General features: G+C 40.1%; 8 protein-coding genes across 8 annotated transcripts; 5 read left to right on the top strand and 3 right to left on the bottom strand.

Annotated features, from left to right (window-relative positions):
- Positions 1-12: 12 nt before the first annotated feature.
- Positions 13-2,352, top strand: V1514DRAFT_177777 (cytochrome P450). The gene is made up of 4 exons (XM_066924585.1): positions 13-698; positions 762-1,434; positions 1,487-1,922; positions 2,001-2,352. The coding sequence occupies exons 1-4, from the start codon at positions 351-353 to the stop codon at positions 2,158-2,160; spliced, it is 1,617 nt and encodes a 538-aa protein (XP_066781401.1). The 5' UTR covers positions 13-350; the 3' UTR covers positions 2,161-2,352.
- On the top strand, positions 2,353-5,243 carry V1514DRAFT_177778 (uncharacterized protein). Its single transcript, XM_066924586.1, has 3 exons — positions 2,353-3,458; positions 3,525-4,277; positions 4,345-5,243. The coding sequence occupies exons 1-3, from the start codon at positions 2,544-2,546 to the stop codon at positions 5,068-5,070; spliced, it is 2,394 nt and encodes a 797-aa protein (XP_066781400.1). The 5' UTR covers positions 2,353-2,543; the 3' UTR covers positions 5,071-5,243.
- Positions 5,244-5,344: 101 nt separating this feature from the next.
- V1514DRAFT_285174 (ras family-domain-containing protein) lies at positions 5,345-6,447 on the bottom strand (the record flags this gene model as incomplete). Its single annotated transcript, XM_066925163.1, has 8 exons — positions 5,345-5,406; positions 5,457-5,732; positions 5,795-5,888; positions 5,950-5,985; positions 6,051-6,080; positions 6,140-6,198; positions 6,249-6,274; positions 6,404-6,447. The coding sequence occupies 8 exons, from the start codon at positions 6,445-6,447 to the stop codon at positions 5,345-5,347; spliced, it is 627 nt and encodes a 208-aa protein (XP_066781399.1).
- A 958-nt stretch (positions 6,448-7,405) lies between these two features.
- V1514DRAFT_336613 (armadillo-type protein) lies at positions 7,406-10,491 on the top strand. The gene is made up of 3 exons (XM_066928568.1): positions 7,406-7,931; positions 7,997-8,352; positions 8,405-10,491. The coding sequence occupies exons 1-3, from the start codon at positions 7,839-7,841 to the stop codon at positions 10,380-10,382; spliced, it is 2,427 nt and encodes an 808-aa protein (XP_066781398.1). The 5' UTR covers positions 7,406-7,838; the 3' UTR covers positions 10,383-10,491.
- Positions 10,392-11,556, bottom strand: V1514DRAFT_336612 (uncharacterized protein). Its single transcript, XM_066928567.1, has one exon. It carries the CDS (start codon positions 11,339-11,341, stop codon positions 10,631-10,633), a length of 711 nt encoding a protein of 236 aa, XP_066781397.1. The 5' UTR covers positions 11,342-11,556; the 3' UTR covers positions 10,392-10,630.
- V1514DRAFT_336611 (uncharacterized protein) lies at positions 11,529-15,945 on the top strand. Its single transcript, XM_066928566.1, has 4 exons — positions 11,529-11,880; positions 11,942-12,355; positions 12,415-15,401; positions 15,462-15,945. The coding sequence occupies exons 1-4, from the start codon at positions 11,693-11,695 to the stop codon at positions 15,644-15,646; spliced, it is 3,774 nt and encodes a 1,257-aa protein (XP_066781396.1). The 5' UTR covers positions 11,529-11,692; the 3' UTR covers positions 15,647-15,945.
- Positions 15,946-15,952: 7 nt separating this feature from the next.
- On the top strand, positions 15,953-16,870 carry V1514DRAFT_177549 (NifU-like N terminal domain-containing protein). The gene is made up of 3 exons (XM_066924584.1): positions 15,953-16,161; positions 16,248-16,325; positions 16,388-16,870. The coding sequence occupies exons 1-3, from the start codon at positions 16,062-16,064 to the stop codon at positions 16,741-16,743; spliced, it is 534 nt and encodes a 177-aa protein (XP_066781395.1). The 5' UTR covers positions 15,953-16,061; the 3' UTR covers positions 16,744-16,870.
- A 1,409-nt stretch (positions 16,871-18,279) lies between these two features.
- On the bottom strand, positions 18,280-19,894 carry V1514DRAFT_348835 (kinase-like domain-containing protein; the record flags this gene model as incomplete). The annotated part of the gene is made up of 4 exons (XM_066929348.1): positions 18,280-18,792; positions 18,849-18,971; positions 19,020-19,534; positions 19,588-19,894. The coding sequence occupies 4 exons, from the start codon at positions 19,892-19,894 to the stop codon at positions 18,280-18,282; spliced, it is 1,458 nt and encodes a 485-aa protein (XP_066781394.1).
- Between the last annotated feature and the right edge of the window lie 1,456 nt (positions 19,895-21,350).

Here is a 21,350-nt window from a genome sequence, read left to right as displayed (position 1 = left end):
GTTGGATTGATCGAATGTGCTTTGTATATATCTATAGAGCCAGGTTGTATATATCTATAGAGCCAGGCTATAAATAATAAGTGTACTCATAGTTGCAAATAACGCAGCTCATGGCCAATCACGCATGGTGCAATAACGACAACTACGTAATCGATGTGAAAAATGCGAGATTAAATTCAATCGAACACCGACCGAGCTGATGACCGCCCCATGCTGACAATCAGATTGCGTTATCTTGTAAGTATATAACTAAACTAAACAAGTATAAATGGTATTTGATCAAGCAATTGAACCGGTTCTTTGCACGAATCCATAAATCCTCAGCTTTTTTTGTTTTGGAAGTACAAACAATGGTATCGAAAGCAATAACTCCGATTATAAGCTTCGCAACGGCGGTGCTAATAGACCAAACGTTTTACCCGCTGCCGTCTATATATCTAAAGCTGGCAGTCTCAATCGGTCTTTATCTTGCATTCCGATTTGTTAAGCTTATTTATTTCTATCAAGTTCATCCGTTCTACGTCTCATCACTTCGTCACTTGCCCAAGCCATCGTTAAAGCCGCATTGGTTATATGGCCATTACTTTTATTCGACTCAACAACCTGACTTTACGTTCGCGTTAGACAGTGTTGAAGAAAATGAAGGTGCTGACCTTGTTCGCCTTTTTGGACTACTCAATACCGAAAGAATCGTTTTAGTAAGGATTCAAGCCTAATGTAGGCAAGTAATTGATTACTTATTTTGCTAATATTCAAATCAGAGCTCAACGACCGCGCTTCAAGAGGTATTGCAGAGCAAATGCTATACGTTTGTTAAACCTTCTTTTGTTGTTTCAGCTTTAAACGGAATCCTTGGAAATGGAATTTTATTTGCCGAAGGTGAAACACATAAGCATCAACGAAAGCTTCTAATGCCGGCCTTCTCCTTCGGACACACCAAATCATTGGCGCCAATCTTCCTTGACGAATCTAATAGACTAGTGAAAAATTTTTCAAACGCAATTGAAAAATCAGGCGCTGAAAAGACTGAAATTGAAGTATCAACCCGTCTTAGCGCGCTGACGTTAGATATTATCTACCGTGCTGGTCTCGGAATTCAGTTTAATGCACTTGACAATCCCGAGAATGAATTAGCCAAGGCTTATTCGGCAGTGTTTAAACCTTTAGGAGCTAAAGCCAAATTGTATTTTTTGCTGCAGTCGCTGTTTCCGTGGTTTAGATACGTGCCAATCAATGAAAATATCACGCTATGGAAAGGCCGCCAAACCATTGATAAGTTCGCCAAGGATGCCATCACAACAAAGTTAGAGAAATACGAGCAAAGCAAAAAACAAGAAAAATCAACTAAACTTGACGTTGATATTTTGAGTGTCATGATTGAAGAAGGCAAGGGATCGTGGACTGTTGATGGCATGCTGGATCAGCTCTTGACTTGTAAGTGTTTGAGATTTGTTGCCAGTGTTGTGATTGTGCTAACGCGTGCCAGTTTTGGTTGCCGGTCATGAGACCACTGCATCGTCGGCGTCTCTGGCGCTTCATATCCTATCTCAACATCAAGACGTTCAAGATAAGCTTCGCGAGGAGTTGTACACCAGATTTCCAGGCGGATATTCTACGATCAAGACCTACGACGATATCGAGTCACTGAAATACTTGAACAATGTTATTCGTGAGGTATTAAGATATTCTCCACCAGTAGTCTCGACTGCGCGTTCCGCTAGTAAAGATACAGAAATTGCTGGTCAGTTTATCCCCAAAGGTACGATTATTCAGATTGTTCCCGGGGTTCAGAATAAATTGAAAAGTTTGTGGGGCGAAGATGCTCGGGAATTTAATCCCGACAGATGGAACGATCGACAAGCTCAAAACCCGTATGCGTTCTTGACATTTATTCAGGGACCGCGATCTTGTATAGGAAGGAGGTTAGTTTACCATTCTCATTTTATTTTTAATTTTTTGAAATCTGTATAAGGGGCTAATTTTTTTTTTTTTAAAATCAGATTTTCGGAACTTGAGTTTAAAGCAATATTAATAGCGTTAATTGGAAATTTTAAATACGAGCCTAAGCCTGATTTCAAGGTCGAATTTGGCAATAGAATTACATATCGGCCAAAGAACGGCGTTCCGCTACTTGTTTCACGCCTTTCAGGATGGGAATAATATACGGATTATTTTTTTTTTTTTGAAAATTTTTGATATGATTCTCAATATAATTTTTTAAAATCATATGGCGCTTTGGTTTTTTATTTTTATTTATTTTTAGAGAATTGAGGTTTTGTTGTTTGTCATTTGTCAAGTGGGTTGTTTATGTATCAGCCTCATGTATTTGCTCAGCATGTTCAACCCCTGATCATCTTCGCTTTGACATTGATTTTCTAAATATTCAGAAACAAATGGTTACTTCAAATGGAATTATAATAAAAATGGGAAACATGTCTTTTCTTTATATGAGTTGTATGATTGTGCTGTTTCCATCTTTTTTTTTTTTTTTTTTTTTTTCACCATTATTCTAAACACCTTTTGAAATTACGCTGCAATAAGCCATGGTAGCTCGACGTTATTGGGACAATTGGGTTCATCCTAATTCTTATTATCCTGCTTCCACTCCACCTCCAGTTTTTAGTGCAGATTCAGAATGGACGGCTTCTACGCCGATAGTAGCTCCTTCGCTGAGACCGATTACCTGGTCAGATATTCATCCAAGAGATAGCCCAAGAGAACCGCCTCCAGAGTTTCCGAACAATAGTATGACTTCGTATTTGGGACCAAAAGATCGGTTATCTCTGGTGTGGATCAATAGATGGACCATCACGTGCATGCTGATTCTGGCCAAACTTTTACTGTCCGGCAACTCATTAATGAACGGGCTTCAGTCAGCACGGTCAGAGACAATGTCAGCGTGTGAAAAAGTTGAGGTAGCCGGGAGTTCACTAGTATCGATCCCGCACTACATGTCAATAGGAGCTAACGAGCTCGTGGCATCTGGCATCGAGTCTAGTGTGAGTGCGCTGGTCACTACGCTGGATTTACTTATTACCGGTGTGGAGGAAATTTTGTTATTTGTGATTGACATGGTCATTGGCACGTATGTTTGCCTGGCCACTATGGCTATTGATGCCAGCGTTGGTACTGTTCTTAACGGTACTCAAGCGGTGATCACTTGGGTTAACGGTACTCTGGTATCGCTGGCGACCCAAATCAATTCAGAAATTGATACGTTTAACAGTGCACTTTCGAACGTTCAACAGTCTGTTGAAAAAGTGGGCAATTTTTTTTCCGGCCAGACCAGCTTAGATTGGCCGGTCTTGTCAATCCCAGAAATCAATGAATTAAATAATCTTGCGATTCCGTCTGCCATTAATGACAAGCTGTCTTTGCTCGAAAGCAACTTGCCTACGTTTGCCGAAGTTAAAAATGCAACCAAGAATGCTCTTAAAATTCCGTTTGATACTATTAAGGTAATATTAATAAATTTAATTCATGTCATCATGTACTCTTATCTGGGTTCTAACTTCAATTTTTAGGATTTGGTAAACACATCAATGTCGGATTACTCGTTTGATCGCAACATGCTATCTGTTCCGAGCAAGGACAAATTGTCGTTTTGTTCTGATGACCAGTCAATAAATGACCTATTTGACAATTTGGAACGTGTTGCCCATGAGTTTTTCAAAACTGCCATTATTTTGCTTATTATTTTTGCAATTGTTTCCATGCTTCCTATGGGCTGGTATGACATGCGCAAATGGACGCATTTGAGACGGAGGGTTTATATTTTAACTCAAGCCTTGACGAGGACTGATAAACGTTTGGATCCGATCGACAGTTTTGACGTTGCAACAAGCCCTTTTAGTAATTACTTGGGCCTGTTAATTGCTCGACCATTAAGTTCAATTAATGATCAAGCTCTCACGAGGTGGTTTGTCAGTTACATTACGTATCCTCCTGCTCTTCTTCTCATTTGCTTGGGCATAGCTAGCTTGGCTGCTGCGATCGCACAACTTTATGTTATTCATAAGATTGAAGCCAACACTGGAGAGGTTGCATTTACTGCGGGAAAACTAACCGGGACGGTTGCTGCGATTTTGAGCAATAAGTCGATTGAATGGGCTAACTCAACAAACACTGCATTAAGTACAACCGAGACTGATATAAATAACAACATGTTTTCCTGGATATGGGGTGCTACGTCTAGCGTGAACAATACTCTTAACATTTTTGTCGATGACATGATGACTGGACTGAACGACGTGTTTGGAGACACGCCGCTTTACGATGTGTGTAATGTTACAATGGTTTTTATTTTTTTTTTGATCGTTTGTTACTAACTCAATTATTTTTAAGCCAATTAAAGATGTTTTGGATTGTTTGATTCTTTTGAAAATTCATGGAATTCAACAAGGACTCACATGGGTAAACTCTCATGCTGAGGTTTCACTTCCACGAGTCAATGAAACCATTCTACTGGATGCTTTAATGTCACAATCTTTTTCAACATCAAGCAATACAACAAATTTGAATAGCTCGATGCCTGTTAGTTTAAATCAAACAACATTGAATTTTAAATACACGCCACGAAGTTTGAAAAACATCAAACTTGCTGATGAAGACGGAGTGCTGGCGAGCAACGAGCTCGCAGAATTGTCAAGCAAAACCGAGTCCGCCATGAGTTCGGCACTATCCAAGCTTGTTAGTTTTTATCGTACCAGCATTCAGATTGAGTTTTATTTTGCAGGCGGCTTGATTGGGATTTGGGGGGTAATCGTGATAATGGGTGTCATTCGTTGTTTAACCGTCAAGCATGCCAGTTATAAGGTATCGAGCCGATTGAAAAATGGTCGCAATTATTATTCCAAACCAAGACCGGACGGAACGCAATTTAAAGTTAAACCCAACGATTCAGAAGTCCCGGTATTATCAACATCGCCTGTGGTGGCCGTTCCGATAGCTATTCCCGTGAAGCAGTCACCATCGTGGCTAAGTTCCCAGAGCGGACGATCCGTAGCCCCGGCAGATAACTATGGTACGCACACGAAACCTTGGAAAGAAGAGAAATCATATTATTTTTAATTTGCAGGACTTGACATGATTTGGAGAAGTGGTTTTGGTTTGTTTGTTTGTTTGTTTGTTTGCTGAATTGTTTTAAAATGGTTAAATTTGTCTTTAATTAGAAAGAATACAGACGTACAATTAAACAAAGTAAATAGTGAATATAACATTAATACATAAAATACACAATGAAGAAAGTACAAATCGCAGAGACTAAAAACAGTAACAAAATGAGATTATGAATACAATGGTCCAAGTTTAGAAAAAAAAAAAAAATCAAAAAGCCAATAATAATTTAGCAATTGCAAGCTTCCGAATCAGGTTGTTTTTGGCTTGGATCAATATTTACATCAATCACTAAACAAGTTAGAGAAAAAAAAAAAAGGATTTAAATAAAATTAACTCACTTTGAGATTGATTGTTCTCTTCAACCGAATTCTCCATTCCAGGCAAGGCCTGAGCAATCCTTCGGAAAAGAGTTTTAACATTATGACCTGCTTTAGCACTGGTTTCAATAAACATCATATTTAACTCTTTCGCTTTCCGTTCGCCCTCCTCTGTTGTGACTTGGCGCTTGTCGTTCAGATCAGTCTTGTTTCCGACCAAAACAACGATTACATCGTTTCCTCGTTCCGCGCGAACGTCGTCAATCCATCGTGACGTATTAATAAAAGAATCGCGGTCTATAAAATACGTTCGTGTTAAAAATAATACCAGGTTGAACCAGGGCGTTAAACCGACATACTCGTGATATCGTAAACAATTATAGTCACGGTTGAATCCCGTATGTACGAAGGAATCAAACTCCTAAATCTCTCTTGACCTGCCGTATCCCAAAGCTGTTGCACGCGTTAAAAGAATATGATTAATTGGCCAGAAAAATGACAAAGTTAAACGTACTTGTAGCCGTACCGTGCGGTCTTCTAAGTACATGGTCTACCGCTGTGTTAGTTTACTAAAACAGGTCTCGCTTTTAATAGTAAATTTAATAGTAAGCTAACCTTTGACAGAAAATCAATTCCAATAGTAGCCTTTTTATATTTTTAGCATGATATGCAAAATTGATCAGGATGTAACGGTAGAAACTTACTGCATACTGTGAATCGAACGAGTCGTACATAAATCTTGTTATCAGTGACGTCTTGCCCACTATAATCACTTAGAAAATGCAGTTTTCCACTCAACCGGCAATTACCTACCACTCTGCTCTCCTAAAAATACTATCCTACTATTGTTAGCATTGCACACTATATAAAGCAAGATGCCAAAAAAACTATTGGAACACCCTGTCCACGGGCGCAATCATGCGAACCGATACGAGAGATCTAGAGGCTTGTATAAGAAAACTGCATACTTGTATTTTTTCATGGGATTAGAAAAAGATGCTGATGAAGACATTTTCAAATAACAAAATGCTGCGCTGAATGAGATTATAAACGATTATGAAGTTCCTAATTTTGATTGAGTGCTTTAAAGCGCGATTACCGGAGCAGACGACCCTGCGCACCAGCCCTCCAGGTAAACAGCAATTATTAAAAAAAAAAACTTCCTTTCGAACCGAGTGCTTCTGACGAATTGCGGTGAAGCTTATAAAATTAAAAATATATGTCTGGAGAGAAAGCGGGAATATGTGGAGTGCATCAATATAATTGTGAACTATATATATAGGGCAATCCGATGACTGTAAGCCAGAGAGCGCGTCTGACATTTCATACTTGGTTCAACCGTAACTATGCAAATTATCAGCACCAGTTTACAGAAATGATTACTTTTAAAAAATGAGTTTGGAATACACAAATGTTTGATATATTGCCTGAATATGAGTGTAGCCAAAAGATCTAAAGCAGCTCAAAGTTACGGGTCTTTGAATAATTGACAATAATTACGCCGGCGACGGCGATTCCGTTTATTTACAATAACAGTAATACTGGATAGATTAATCACAGTTTTTCGTTTTAATTAAATTCATTAAAAAACAAAATTGAATTGTCGTCATTGTTTGATTTCATTTCCGCGTAAATAAGCCATAGAGTGCAACTCAGCATCTACACCGGTTACTCGGGCCACCCTTCATACAGATAAAAAAATCAAAAAAATACCTATTCTGCTATCAAAACGATAGTTTTGATGTATGCCGAACCGTTTGTATCATGTAAAAGAAAGAGCAATTATTAATCAAATAGGTTGTTACAATCAACGTATTATAAATCTTTGATGTTCTGTGCATTGGTCAAGCTGGCGTATACTCCGTAATCGTGTAAGCAAAAAACGCGAATACGGCGCAACCGTCTCAACGTTTACGTAGCCCAATCTCGAGATGGGTGACACTTGATCAAAAGGACGTCAGGTACTTCAAATCTTCGATCATTTACATCCCAGCCTTTATTTTTGATCGTTTTTAATATAAATACGATGCCACCAAAGGAACCAGAAAAGGAGACAAAGGACGCTCAATCAAGCTCTTCTGGAGCTGGAGCTGGAGCTGGAGCTGGAGCTGAATCGTCATCGTCTGCGGCTACCCAACAACCCAATGGTAACTCAAAGAAAGACGACAAGGATAAAGCCGAAGAAGAATTGTCTGAGGAAGACTTGGCTTTAAAGCAAGATTTAGAGATGCTTGTTGAACGATTGAAGGTATGGAATTAATTTACTTGTTCAGGATTATGTTTCGCAGTTGGGCATTCGATCCTTGATATCGCCAGTTTAACCAGATATAGGAATCAAATACCGATCTGTACAAGCAATCACTAGAACAACTTAAGAATTTTATTCGAACTTCTACTTCTTCTATGACAGCAGTGCCAAAGCCTCTTAAATTTCTACGACCGTTTTATCCTTCCCTAACAGAGCTGTATCCAACTTGGCCTACCGGAGAATTACAGGTTAGAAGATATTTAATTTATTTTTTTTGTTGCAATGTTCAATTGTCTAATATAATGTATTTTAGCATGCTTTTGCTGATGTGTTGTCGGTACTTGGCATGACTTATGCCGATTCGGGAAAACGAGAATCTCTTCACTATAGATTACTCTCACCATCTGATGAAATTGGAAACTGGGGTCATGAATACGTGCGTCACCTTGCTCTCGAAATTGGGGAAGAATATCATGCACGAACGGAAGAAGAGAAAGACACAGGATCGGAGGACTTGATTCAATTGGCCTTGCAACTCGTGCCCTTTTTTTTAAAGCACAATGCCGAAGCAGATGCGGTCGATTTACTTTTGGAATTAGAGAAGATTGATTTATTGGTTCCATTTGTAGACAAGAACACGTATTCTAGAGTTGGCTTATACATGGTCAGGTAAGTTTAAAGATTTGGCAAATTTGTTGATTATTATCTCACCATTATGTAGCTGCGTGAACTTGCTTCCGTTCCCTGATGATGTTGCTATGATTAAAGCTGCGTTTAGTATCTATCTTAATCAGGAAAACCTGACTCAAGCATTATCTTTGGCTATTAGGCTTGATGATCATGAGAAGATCAAGGAAGTCTTTGATGCCACCGACGACGTCTTGGTTCACAAGCAATTAGCATTTTTACTTGCCAGGCAACAAATTTGGTTTGAGTTTGATAACGAAGAAGTGCAAGAGGCACTATCAAACACGAGATTGTCCGAGTACTTTTTGTTTTTGGCCAATGAACTAAACGTTCTTGAACCAAAAATTCCAGAAGATATTTATAAGAGTCATTTGGAACATTCTAGAGGAGGCCCAGATACCGGATTAATTGATTCGGCGAAACAGAATCTTGCTTCCAGCTTCGTAAACGCGTTTGTAAATGCTGGGTTTGGTAAGGACAAACTTTTACTAACAGAGGACGACACGTCTTCATGGATTTACAAGAACAAGGACTCAGGAATGCTTTCTGCTACTGCGGGCATTGGTTCAATTTTGAGATGGGATGTTGAACAAGGTCTGCAACAATTAGACAAGTACATGTACTCATCTGAAGAGTACATTAAGGCGGGAGCTTTGTTAGGTATTGGAATTGTTAACACCTCGGTTCATAACGAGTCCGATCCTGCGTTAGCATTGTTATTAGAGTATGTTGAAAATCGAAGCGTGCCTTTGCGCATTTCTGCAATCATTGGTCTTGGCTTAGCATACGCTGGTTCACAAAGACAAGATCTTGTCGAAATTTTGCAACCTTTAATTTCCGACACTTCGTTAAGCGTGCAGATATCTTCTATTGCTGCACTTTCTCTCGGTTTGGTCTTTATTGGATCTTGCAATGCAGACATCGCAGAGACAATTCTACAGACATTTATGGAACGAGAAGATTCACAACTTTCCGATAATTGGAGCAGGTTTATGTCACTAGGTCTTGGATTGTTGTACATTGGCAAGCAAGATGCCGCAGATGTTATAGTTGAAGCATTGAAGGCGCTGGAACATCCAATTGGACGAAACACGTCGGTTTTGGTTGACATTTGCTCTTACGCTGGCACCGGGGATGTTTTGAAGATTCAGAGCTTGTTACAGCTTTGCACCGATAGGGTTGAAGAGAACAAGGAAGGCGAAGAATCTGCAGGAAACGATCTTTTCCAAGGATATGCTGTGCTTGGTCTTGCTATTATTGCGATGGGAGAGGATATTGGTCAGGAAATGATCTTACGTCAGTTTGGTCATTTGATGCATTATGGCGAATCTACAATCAGACGAACCGTACCACTGGCCATGGGTCTTATTTCAACTTCTAATCCTGAGATCAAGGTGTTTGATACTTTGTCGAGGTATTCACATGACAGTGATCTCGATGTTGCTATCAATTCCATCTTTTCAATGGGTCTTGTCGGTGCTGGAACCAACAATGCTAGACTTGCGCAGTTGCTGCGACAATTGGCAAGTTATTATTCCAAAGACGCGAACAGTTTATTCATGGTGAGAATTGCACAAGGTTTACTGCATCTTGGCAAAGGTACTCTCAGTCTGAGTCCATTCCACTCTGAGCGGCAGACTTTGTCTAATGTTTCGCTTGCCGGATTGTTGGTCGTGCTCGTGTCGCTGATTGATGCGTCATCTTTCATTCTCGATAACTCGCATTACCTTCTTTATTTCCTTACCTTATCTCAGCATCCTAGATTTTTGATCACTCTTGACACTGATCTTAAGCCAATTCAAGTCAACGTTCGTGTCGGACAAGCAGTGGACGTTGTTGGCCAGGCAGGAAAGCCCAAGACCATTACAGGATGGGTTACTCATAATACTCCGGTTCTTTTAGGATATGGTGAAAGAGCAGAACTGGAAGATGATGAGTACATTCCACTTACGACCACTTTGGAAGGACTAGTGATATTGAGAAAGAACGAGAACAAGGTGGCGGAAGATTAAGCTGAATGTAGAAATAAATATATAGTAAACTAGTACACACATCATGCTAAAAAAATTTTGTATTTTGTAAATAATTTTTGAATTACACCACCTCTGATGAGAATTAAAAAAAAAAAGAAACAACACCGGTATAATTGCAGGTTCCCAAAAATGCTAACTTCACACACCAACAAATAAAAAAGATTAAAAATTAAAAGTACCACCAAAATAACACAGCTTTTTTTTTTTTTTTCACGGAGAAAATATCATTAATAGTTGGGCCAACTATTTCGAGAAATAAATCCGCTCACCATCATATATGCACATGCACCAAAAATTGCTGCACAAGTGAGTCCAAAAAATACTAACGTTTGCCAATTAAATTGCACAAGCAGGCTTCGCCTGCCAACATGATGCATGTGATTAACATAGCAAAAATAAGCAAAAAAAATGGTACCGAGTGAGGATGCCAAAAATATTAACCCCCAAGCAAACGAGCCTCTGTTTTCAAGACTCTGAGTTGAAGATGACTGCTTATCAGGTCCAAATATTGATTTGCCAGGAGGAACGTAGTAGTTTATTATAAACGCAAAAGAAGTCGACGTGAAGCCGGCAGCTAACCGTAACCACGCGAGAAAATTTCTTTCATTCGCGCCATGGTCACGTCCATCACAAGGATCGTTATGATAAACCAAGGAACCAAATAGCGGACTTTTAAAATGAATATCCCATTGGGTTTGCTCATGTAACGGTACTAATTCGCCTTCCTCTGAACCTTCTAGTCTTAAAAAAGTGGCAAATCCTCCAGTTTTGGGAAGCGCGCCTCGAACTAATTTAGGAAGTTCAAGCACGTTTTCAATTCCGGTGTCAGTGATGACGGTGTCGACATCAGTATCCGTGCCGGTGTTCAGAGACGAGTAGGACACGTTATTGGCCCTGATGGTGTCTAACCTGGAATTTTGGTTTGAAGCCTTTGACATTAAATTGTGAATTTCTTGTTGGCAGCGGTCGATATAGATAATGCAATCTTTCTTATCTATTCGATCTTAGACACTGATTCTGTCAAATCTGTTGATAATCTTTCGGCCGTCGTGGTCGCGTGAGCGACGAATTCAAGTCCGCATATCTGTAAAGCACCGCGACACATTTAATACTTTACCCACAAACCTTAAATCGAAATTGGAGAGCGTGGATGAATATAACGAACGTGCAGCGTATCAACATTATAGCCTGTGTTAAATGGACATTCGTTAGTCAAATCTTACTTACAACATTTTGACAGGAAAAGTATCGTTGATCATTGGGTTGGTTTTGGTGTGAAAGATCAAACAATGTCGTCCGATCTTGTCAGCGACAACGTTCTCCATCCATTGTCGCACTCTTCAACAGCAGACACCGCAGACACCAGTGCGAGAGATGTTGATACGTGTCGCATTTGTCGAGGAGAAGGAACACGAGAAGAGCCACTATATCATCCATGCAAATGCAGTGGTAGTATAAAATATGTACATCAAGACTGGTAAGAAATCATTTTTATTTGGTTTGCGACCTTTGCAAATACTGATTTTTTTTTTTTTCAGTTTGACGGAATGGCTTCAACATTCGCAAAGGAAACAATCTTGCGAGCTTTGCAATACCCCTTTCACGTTCACAAAGCTCTACTCTCCAGATATGCCACAGCATATCCCGCCGCTGGTGTTCGTACCGAAGATAATAAGCCATATACGTAAGAAAACGATTCTACTTTTAAGAATAATTTTGGTTACATTTATGTGGCTGGTATGGCTTCCTTTAACTACAAGATACGCGGTTCGGTTTTATTTTTGGATTAGTGATGAAGTGTTGGAATCACAAGGTGGTGAAGACCCTGCCGACAACATAGCACAGGCAAACACAATCCCGTCGTCAACACCGTCAATTGATGATTTAAATTTTTTCAACAGTACTGAAAATGTTTCTTATTTTGGCGATCTTACAAGTAGTCCCTTTTTCAAGTAAGGATGTTTAATTGAGTTTTTTATTTTGGTGCGGTTGGCTAACCCATTTTAATCAGTCAATTTTTAGCCGACACGTTTGAAGGTCAAATCATAACCGGCATTGTGGTTTTAACCTTTGTAATCATATTTTTAATCAGGGAGTGGGTTTTACAAAACGTTGGCATGCATCGAGATGAAAACTTTGCCGAGAATGAAGCAAATGTGCCTCAAGGGTTTATGGAGGAATTGGTGCCCATTCGCGAGCAAAGAATAGATCCAGACGATGCGCCAATAGAACAGCGTTTGCCGGCAGTGGTTGAGCTTGCAGAAAATGCGATACAAAATGAGCAAGAATGGATAAATAACTTGCCCCCGGACAGGCGACGCAGGATAGAGTACATTCGACGGGTTGGCGGTCATGATCTTTTTGTTCCATTAAACGCTGCTGAAGCTATTCCTGATGATATTTGGAGGTTAATTGATGCCATGGATCTTGATAACGCCAACCTTGATGACATAAATATGCATGATGTTAATGAGCTGAGGCAAAGGCATGTGTTCAGGGCGGCGCGTGACGGCGAAAACGTGGATAATGAGAATATTGCGAACAATGACAACAATGGGAATCGTGCAAGAGTTCGAGTTCAGCCGGCACAAATTCAGCAATTAGCTGAAGGAAATAACGGCGGATTTTGGGATGTTTTTGGAGGCTGGTTCAGAGATAATGTTATTGGCGAAGAAGATGAAGAAGGAGAGAGACGTGAACCCGATGCGGCCAACTTTGGTGGAATTGAAGCCAACGTTCAAGCTCAACAGAATATTGACGATGAATTAGAGGGAGGTGATGATTTTGATGGGGTTCTTGAATTAATCGGAATTCGCGGACCATTGGCAGCATTATGGCAAAACAGTCTTTTTTCAGCAGTGTTGGTCACTGCAGTTTTAGCATTTGCACTTTGGATTCCTTATTTAACGGGGAAGATAGTTCTTCTTGTTTTATCGCATCCGTTTGTTTTCTTCATTTCGCTTCCTTATAGATTAGTTTCATTTTTTGCCAATCAGTCGGTCGATTCGTTGATCTACGCCGCTTCTTTGCTGGCATTTGGATTTATGGAAGTTCTGAGACTCTCTCCAAAAAAAATGACGACCTTGTTCAAATTATTTCCATTTCTTGCCAAAGAACCGGAAAGATTAATAATGAATGAATCATGGGCTAGAATATCAGACCGGTTTGCGGCGATTACCAATTTTTTGAGTGGCAACGAAAAGAATCAAGTGGGTCCGTTTCAACCAAGATGGGCTAGGATATTACATGGCGGGGCATTGCCCGATCGAATCATGGCCACCGACCGAGTGGCAGCCGTGTTCACTGGGTATGCATTCTTTATTGCACTTGGTGCGATTTATCTTTCCAAATCAGTCAAGTCTGCACGGTACCGGCCCGGAAGAACTATTGAAAAAATTTTCATTGAGATATTGAACCAAGCAGGTGCAATTTTGAAAGTCATTGTGATTATTGGTATTGAGTTGATCGTGTTCCCATTTTTTTGTGGCATTTTGATTGATGTTTCCACTTTACCACTTTTCGATAACGTATCCGTGGTTGATCGATGGGTATTTACAGGGCAGCATCCGATACCGAGTACGTTTTTACATTGGTTTGTTGGTACTTGCTATATGTTTCATTTTGCATTATTTGTATCAATGTGTCGCGAGATTGTTCGTCCAGGAGTACTGTACTTCATTCGAGACCCCAATGACCCGAATTTCCATCCTATTAGGGACGTTCTTGATCGGCCCGTACTGACGCAGCTTAGAAAGATTGCCATATCTGGCGTGATTTATAGTATTCTTATTTGCGTGTGCATGGGAGGCATTGTGTATGGCATTCGATATTCGACAGGGGATTTGATACTGCCACTAAGCTGGACTTGGGGGGATACAATCACTGAATCACATATTGATTTGGTTATCTATCACATTTGTTTGCCGGTTGCGACAAAATATTTGAACTTGACAAGCTTACTGAAAAAGTCATGGATTTTTTTCTTTAGAAAAATATCATCAAAGCTGCGATTGACATCATTCATATTTAACGAGGCAGTCCCCGCTGAACGAGGTACGATGCGTTACAAGACAATCAGCGCATGGTTGAAGGGCATGAACCAACCAGTTACTGTGATTGATGACGGCGAAGATATTAATAATGAATATGGAAGTGAAAGTTTTTTCGTCAAGGACGGTGGGTTTGTTCGGGCGCCAAATTCTGACAGTATTCATCTAAGACGAGAGCGTTACGAGTTTATCCCGGTAACAAAGGATAACAGGCGGCTTGACGACGAACCGGATCGACCGGATGACATGCACGATACTATTGCAGTTTATCTGCCACCTCGCTTCAGACTGCGTATTGCGGCCTTATTCCTTGGCATATGGTTGTTTGCCACGATCCTATGCCTTTCCGTAACAGTACTGCCGTTGACCATTGGCCGGACCATCTTCCGAAGACTTGTTCCACACGGGCATCAATTGCACGACATGTATTCGCTCGTGTTTGGCGAGTACGTTCTTTGCTCCGTACTTCTTGTGAGCACGTTGATCACGCGCAACATTGCGACCGTGCGACGAGCGATCGCGAACGTTCGATCGTCGTTTTCTGACGCCAGCCTGCTGCTTGCGGGGGCTTGGTCGGTATCGGCAAAAGCGTTCAAGCTTGCATACGTCGGTCTTGCGTGTGGCCTCGTGATTCCGGTCATGGTGGACATGGTTATCCAGTTTTACATCACAATTCCATTGTATGTGCTGTATTCGCAACACCAAACCGTGTACCATTTCTGGCAGGGCTGGTCGCTGGGCATTCTCTACACAAACATCTTGTGGAAAGCATTGACGTACAATGACGATTCTCGGTGGTCCAGAGCATACAGGCGAGTGTTGGTCAGGGGCTTGTTGGACCCGGACATCAAGATTGCATCGACGGAGATTATCTGGCCAATCGGCGGAGGCTTGTTGGCGTTGCTGGTTGCGCCCATTGGCGCCGGCTGGGTGGCCGAGCACACGTTGAGTAAGTTGTTTATTGGATTTAATTCCGACGCGAAACGCAAAAGTTACTAACGCCGTGCAGTGAGGTCGTCATCGCCCGAAACCGTGGTGGCCATGTACCGAATATCGTACCCGCTCATGCTGTACGCGGCCTTCGTGGGCGGCCTGGTCTACGCAGTGTACCGGTCATGGGATTTTTGGAAGAGCAAAGTGAGGGACGAGGTGTACCTCGTTGGCGAGCAGCTTCACAACCATGACGGTCCATGAACAAAAAAAAACAAAAAGAAATAAATTAGTACATATATTTATCGATCAATGTAGAAGTCGGATTTTTAATGACGTTTTTGGTCCTCGGGGTTTACGGGATTAACGCGCGGGCAGCAGCCAATCCGCGGCAAGCGCGCCCGCTCGCACAGTTGCCATACTTATGCCATAACCGAGCAGTGCAAACGCGGGGCAAGGGCTGCAGTGGCAAATCAGATAAGCGACGATGCCACAAAAGCCCGCGCCCTTACCCTGCTGACACGGCAACCTTCTTTTCCCTTTTTTTTGCGGAAGTGCTAGAAATTGAATAATTCATGTTTATATAGCTTCTCTTCGCTCCGCACAGCAGAACGAACCATAACATTTTTGTTTTATTTAAATTCCAGTTGTTTTTTCCACAGTTCAATTTCTTATAACAATGGCCACAATTGCAAGACAGTTCAGGTTTAGGCCGGTTGCCAATGCGTTTCAAGCCAGGCCGGCGGCAACTTCATTCGCCCGTGCTTATCATGCAAAAGATATGTGTCCTTTTTTTTTTTTTTCTGGGTCGTTTTGAGATCTTGTATATTTTTGGTTTATTTAAAGTACTAACTGTCAGGTTTACTGCTTGATCATTATAGCAAGCCCCGGAATGTTGGATCGATGGACAAGAACGATATTAATGTGGGCACCGGATTAGTGGGTATGTTTTTTTTTTTTTTTTTTTTTTTGTGGTTTCAAATTGCTAATGATCAAAACCTACAGGTGCTCCGGCATGTGGTGACGTGATGAAACTTCAAATTCGGGTAGATGACAACGGAATCATTTCCGATGTCAAGTTTAAAACTTTTGGATGTGGCAGTGCGATCGCTTCATCTTCATACCTTACCGAGTTGGTCAGAGGTATGAGTCTTGATGAAGCTGGCAAGGTTAAGAACACGGTTATTGCTAAAGAATTAAGCTTGCCTCCTGTTAAGCTTCATTGCTCCATGCTCGCCGAAGATGCTATCAAGTCTGCGATTAAAGATTACAAATCGAAAAGGTCTGCGTCAGTGCTTACTTCTGGTTCAGCTGCAAGTGCTTCATCGTCTTCGAATAAGCCTGTTGAAGCTTCAGCTTAATCTGGTATACTTGAAAATAATTAAAAAATAAAAAAAATGAAGTAAAGCAAAACCGTCTTTCATTCAATTTGGCATTTGGTTGTGAATTTTTCTTTTTTTTTTTGTCTGTTCTCACTGATTTGCTTGAGTAATATTGAGCAATAATAAAGAAGTTCTTAAATGAGCTCCTCTTTTTTTTTTTTTTTTTTACGAGTTATTGTTACTATTGGCAAAGAAAGAAAAAATTCGTTACTTATTATAACGATTATAAAACATGTCCGGTTTTTTTTTTTTTTTGTTGTTGTTGGTTTGTCTCGTCTGGATGTGGTCATCTATTTTTTATTTTGATTTCGTTTGTATTCAATGGCGTCCGTTTGTTTTGTGTTGTACCTCCCTTTCTTTTTTTTTTTCTTTTTTTTTTTTTTTTCTTGTCGTTTTTTTTTATAAACAAGCTTGCGAGAATTAAAATATATAATTAATGGAAAAAAAATTTTTTTTATGAATTTATCAAAATATACGATGACTACATAAAAAAAATTAAGTCATATATATAGTAAAAGAGTGAATATATTATTTTTGCACACGAATACACAAAAACAAGGTTAATCGTGTAATATAAAAAAAAATAAAATAAAAACAAAAGAAATCATAAAAGAATCATGAACTAAATTTCGGTTTTTTTAAAAAAAAACCTCACATTCTACCGTCATCAAAAAAAAAGAAAAATAAAATAAATAAATAAAAAAAAATTTTCGGATTCATAAGATAAAACAAAAGTTATTGTAATTATCCATTCATATAAAAAAAAAATAAGTAAATAAGTAAATCAACTCCCAAATCGATTCCATCTATAAAAAAAATAAAAAAAATATGTAGAGTTAAAAAAGAGGTTCATAAAGGAAAAAAAAAACATTGTAGCCATGATAGTCTCGATAAGTAACATAAAATAACATAGCCATAACCATAAAGTTCATCAAATCAAAAAAAAAAAAAGCGATAAAAATAAAATAGTATAAGCTCCAAGTATGCATATTAAGACATATAGTCTTACGTTACAAAACGCTTATATTCATAGCTTAGATTCATCAGTTCATAAAGCTGAATTGTAGTCAAGGCAAAAAAAAAAAAAAAAACAGACAAAAATTTTGATACTGCTTTGCAACAGCTAAATCATAAAAAGATCATATGAGAGCGTTGAATAGAAACATAGAATGCAGGCATAGAATCATACATAAAGTACATGATGGTCCTCATAAGGGCATTTCCATTAAGGCAGAAACAGTCAATGTCGAATATCGTAAAACCTTGCCGGCGAAAATTCATAATATTTCAATGGCGAGACTCGTTCATCGTGAAATTAACATCCCACATCTTGTAAGATCCAAGAGACAAAAATGAAAGTGGTTGAAAAAAAATAAATAAATACTTAAACGAACGTCGTCTGAATGAAAATACCAAAGGAGTGTAATGGATGGCGAACTTGCCTATCCAAGGCATGAGCATGTAAGTAAAAAAAAAGTCTTAGACTGTTGAAGACTGTCAAATCATAAAAAAAAATTAAAGCTCCATTCTCCAGTCTTGATCTTGGTCAAGCATGCCACTATCTTGACCGTCCTTGGGCTCATCAGGCTCAGGTCCGAACTCTCCTTCAAAAATAATCGCTCCAGCTTTTCGTCGTGCCTCGACAAGCATGACTTCAGGGGACTCAACTATCTGTTCAATTGTTGGGCGGTCATTTGGTGTTGGCTTCAACATCCATTTAACCAATTTGTCTAAACTGTCGGATTCATCAGTCATAAATTCGGGCGACCACGATGGGACCATAACACCTTCTCGCTTCTCAATGTTTCGGAGATCACCAGAACTTGAACTCAGTCGTCCGGCATCAGATAAATCACCAGAACGAAGCTTGTGCCATGGTAATCCATTATCAGGAAGAACAATGTTTGCCGCTGTTTCAAGCATCATAAGTCCAAACGAAAAAATATCTGCAGGCTTGGAATATTCTTGCGATGCAAGAACCTCTGGAGCAATATATTCGCGATCACCTTCTCGTTCTATTTCTTTCGTCTGTTTGACCATCGTTAGAATTAATCAAATACAAACGTTGAACCATCTACACATACCACTGGAAGTTTGGTAGCCATGCCAAAATCACCAATCTTAAGAGTTCCTTCAAAAGTGATGAAAATATTTGCCGGCTTGAGATCTAGATGAATATAGCCTTGATCATGAATAAATTTAAGGCCCTTTTCAACAGTTAGTAAAAAATAACCAGTTCTGTAAGCTTCACTTACAAATGCAATTTCAACAAGTATTTTCCAAACTCTCCATTCATCCAGACGGGAGATTCGTCCGTACTCAGCTAAAAAGACGCCCAGATTACCGTTCTCGCAATATTCTGTCATGATGTACAGGTATCCATTGCAATCCCAGCTATCCATAAAATGAAGAATATATTCATGTTCTTCCTCAGGACTTTTGGATGAAAGATCTTTCAAAATTGCTACTTCCTCTAATCTTCGTTGTAAAGCTTTATGTCCAATAATTGCATTCTTCGACCGCTTCACGGCATATTTGTTATTTGGAGAATGACGCTCAGTAACAAGATACACAGCAGAAAATTCGCCAGTACCTAAAACTGATACATCCTGAAATTTTTCAACCAATAACGCATCAAGTGAGTTATTCAATGTTAATGTTGGATCAAAATAACCAAGACTTGGTTTAGCTGGAGTACTTGGAGTCTTTAATTCAGCAAACGTGCATGCAGTTGGCGACATGCTAAGTAGAGATGATTCCACAGGAGCTTCTAGTACAGATTTAGTAAAATTTTTCTTTTTAAAATAAGTTATATCAACTTACCTTGAATCATGTTCCAATTTGGTTCATGTTTTGAGCGTCCAATGAAACTATCATTTGCATTTACATTATGTGAAAAAGCTTTTGTTGGAGTCGGTGGCATTTCAAAATCATTCATGGATCCTCCAATGTCATCCATATCACCTGCTTGAACTGGAGCATCAATGACAAATGACGAAAGCGAAGAACTTGTTGCTGTAAACTGAGGTTGTGCAGGTCTTTTGCAAGGGGTATTAGGTGGTGCCAATCTGTCAAGTTCTGAATTTCCGTTTGATTGACGATTCCGCTTGGACAATAAGCCCGTACTCATAAAAGCTGGTTGAAATGGTTTTACTAATCTGTAATTCTGAGGTGTCTCAAAAGAAGAAGAACCACTGCTTTTCGAAAGCGATGAAAGTGAAACAGACAGTGGCAATGATGCAATTTGTGGTCTTTTTTTCTTGCTGACACCAAGACTACTAAGCTTGCCATTTAAAAATCCTTCTGATCGTTCATCTTGAGAAAATTGCGATGACAAAGATGATGCAGTATGCGATTGAGAGAGAGGGTGAGGATGAACCGATGGATTTAATAGTGGCACCGAATTTGAAAAAGGACTATTTCGAGTGCCCAAAAAGTTTTCCACTGAAAGAGTGCGCCTGATTTTGAAAGCACTTTCAACCTTGGGACTTGCAATATCAAGCTTCCTATTTGCTAAAGAAAACGTGGTGCTCTTGGGCTTCTGTGGTGCTGACTGAGGAGCATTTTCATCACTGCGCGTCGAAAATAAATGGTCACGACTAACAAATGGAGAATTTGCAATTGAATAACTGTCAGTTTCGCCAGAGAGCGGAGACAGTGAAGGGTGAGGTTGACTTCGTTTGAGATGTTGCTGAGGAGTCAGAGGAGGCTGATATGGCGTCGGAGAAAGAGCATCAAAACAATCTGATTGAGACTCTTTTTGATTTCGGACATGTCGCTTCGCTACGGGAGACCCGAGAGATGCCTGGTCTAGGTGCAATATCCCAGCTGAACGTCGCAATGGAGACGAGGGGTCGGTATTGATTGCAGGAGACGTGGCACCGACAACAGCAGATAATGGATGCTTAGTACTAGCACGAGTCACCCGAGACGTTGATGTTTGAGCAGTTGACGGAGAATCGAAAATTAATGACGAGCTTGACTGAGAAGTGGTACGGCGAGCTGCTGACCTTGTTATGAAAGGTGACGATTGAGTCGGAGATACTTTTCTGCCAGATGTTCGAGACGGCGGAGCCGTTAAAGGAGAAAAAGACTCGACCGCGACTTGTATTTGCGGAGGCATGGTGGCGTGGCGGCGACGGTGGCAGAGCGGACCAGACAGGAACGCTTGCCCCTTGCAAAGGGATGGTACCGCTTAATCTGAATAAGAAAAGCCGAAAAAGTGAATTGGGCGGAAGGAGGGAGGAGAAGGAATGGAGGTGACGGCACAAGGGTATAAATTCGATGATGGAGAAAAGACGGAGGACGAGCGTGCGGAAGGAAGCGAGAGGAAGAAAACATCCAAAGCGTCCCGCGTCAACAAAATAAAATGACTTTGTTTACGTTTTTGCGCTTTTTCGTGGTTAGGGTACGTCTATGCCGTTTTGGGCAGGCAGTGTAAACAAACAATTCGACTTTCGCCCCTTAAGCTGACCATTAACGATCGAGAAGGCATTTTCGACGCGTCTGTTTGTATATAATATATATTCATTGTACGCCAAGATGAACTAGTCGAGCTCTTAATGTATTGGGCACTTCAACGATAC

Source organism: Lipomyces japonicus, assembly GCF_038497905.1.
Source record: "Lipomyces japonicus strain CBS 7319 unplaced genomic scaffold V1514scaffold_51, whole genome shotgun sequence".
Taxonomy (NCBI): Eukaryota; Fungi; Ascomycota; class Lipomycetes; order Lipomycetales; family Lipomycetaceae; genus Lipomyces; species Lipomyces japonicus.
This window is presented reverse-complemented; position numbering and strand designations above follow the sequence as displayed.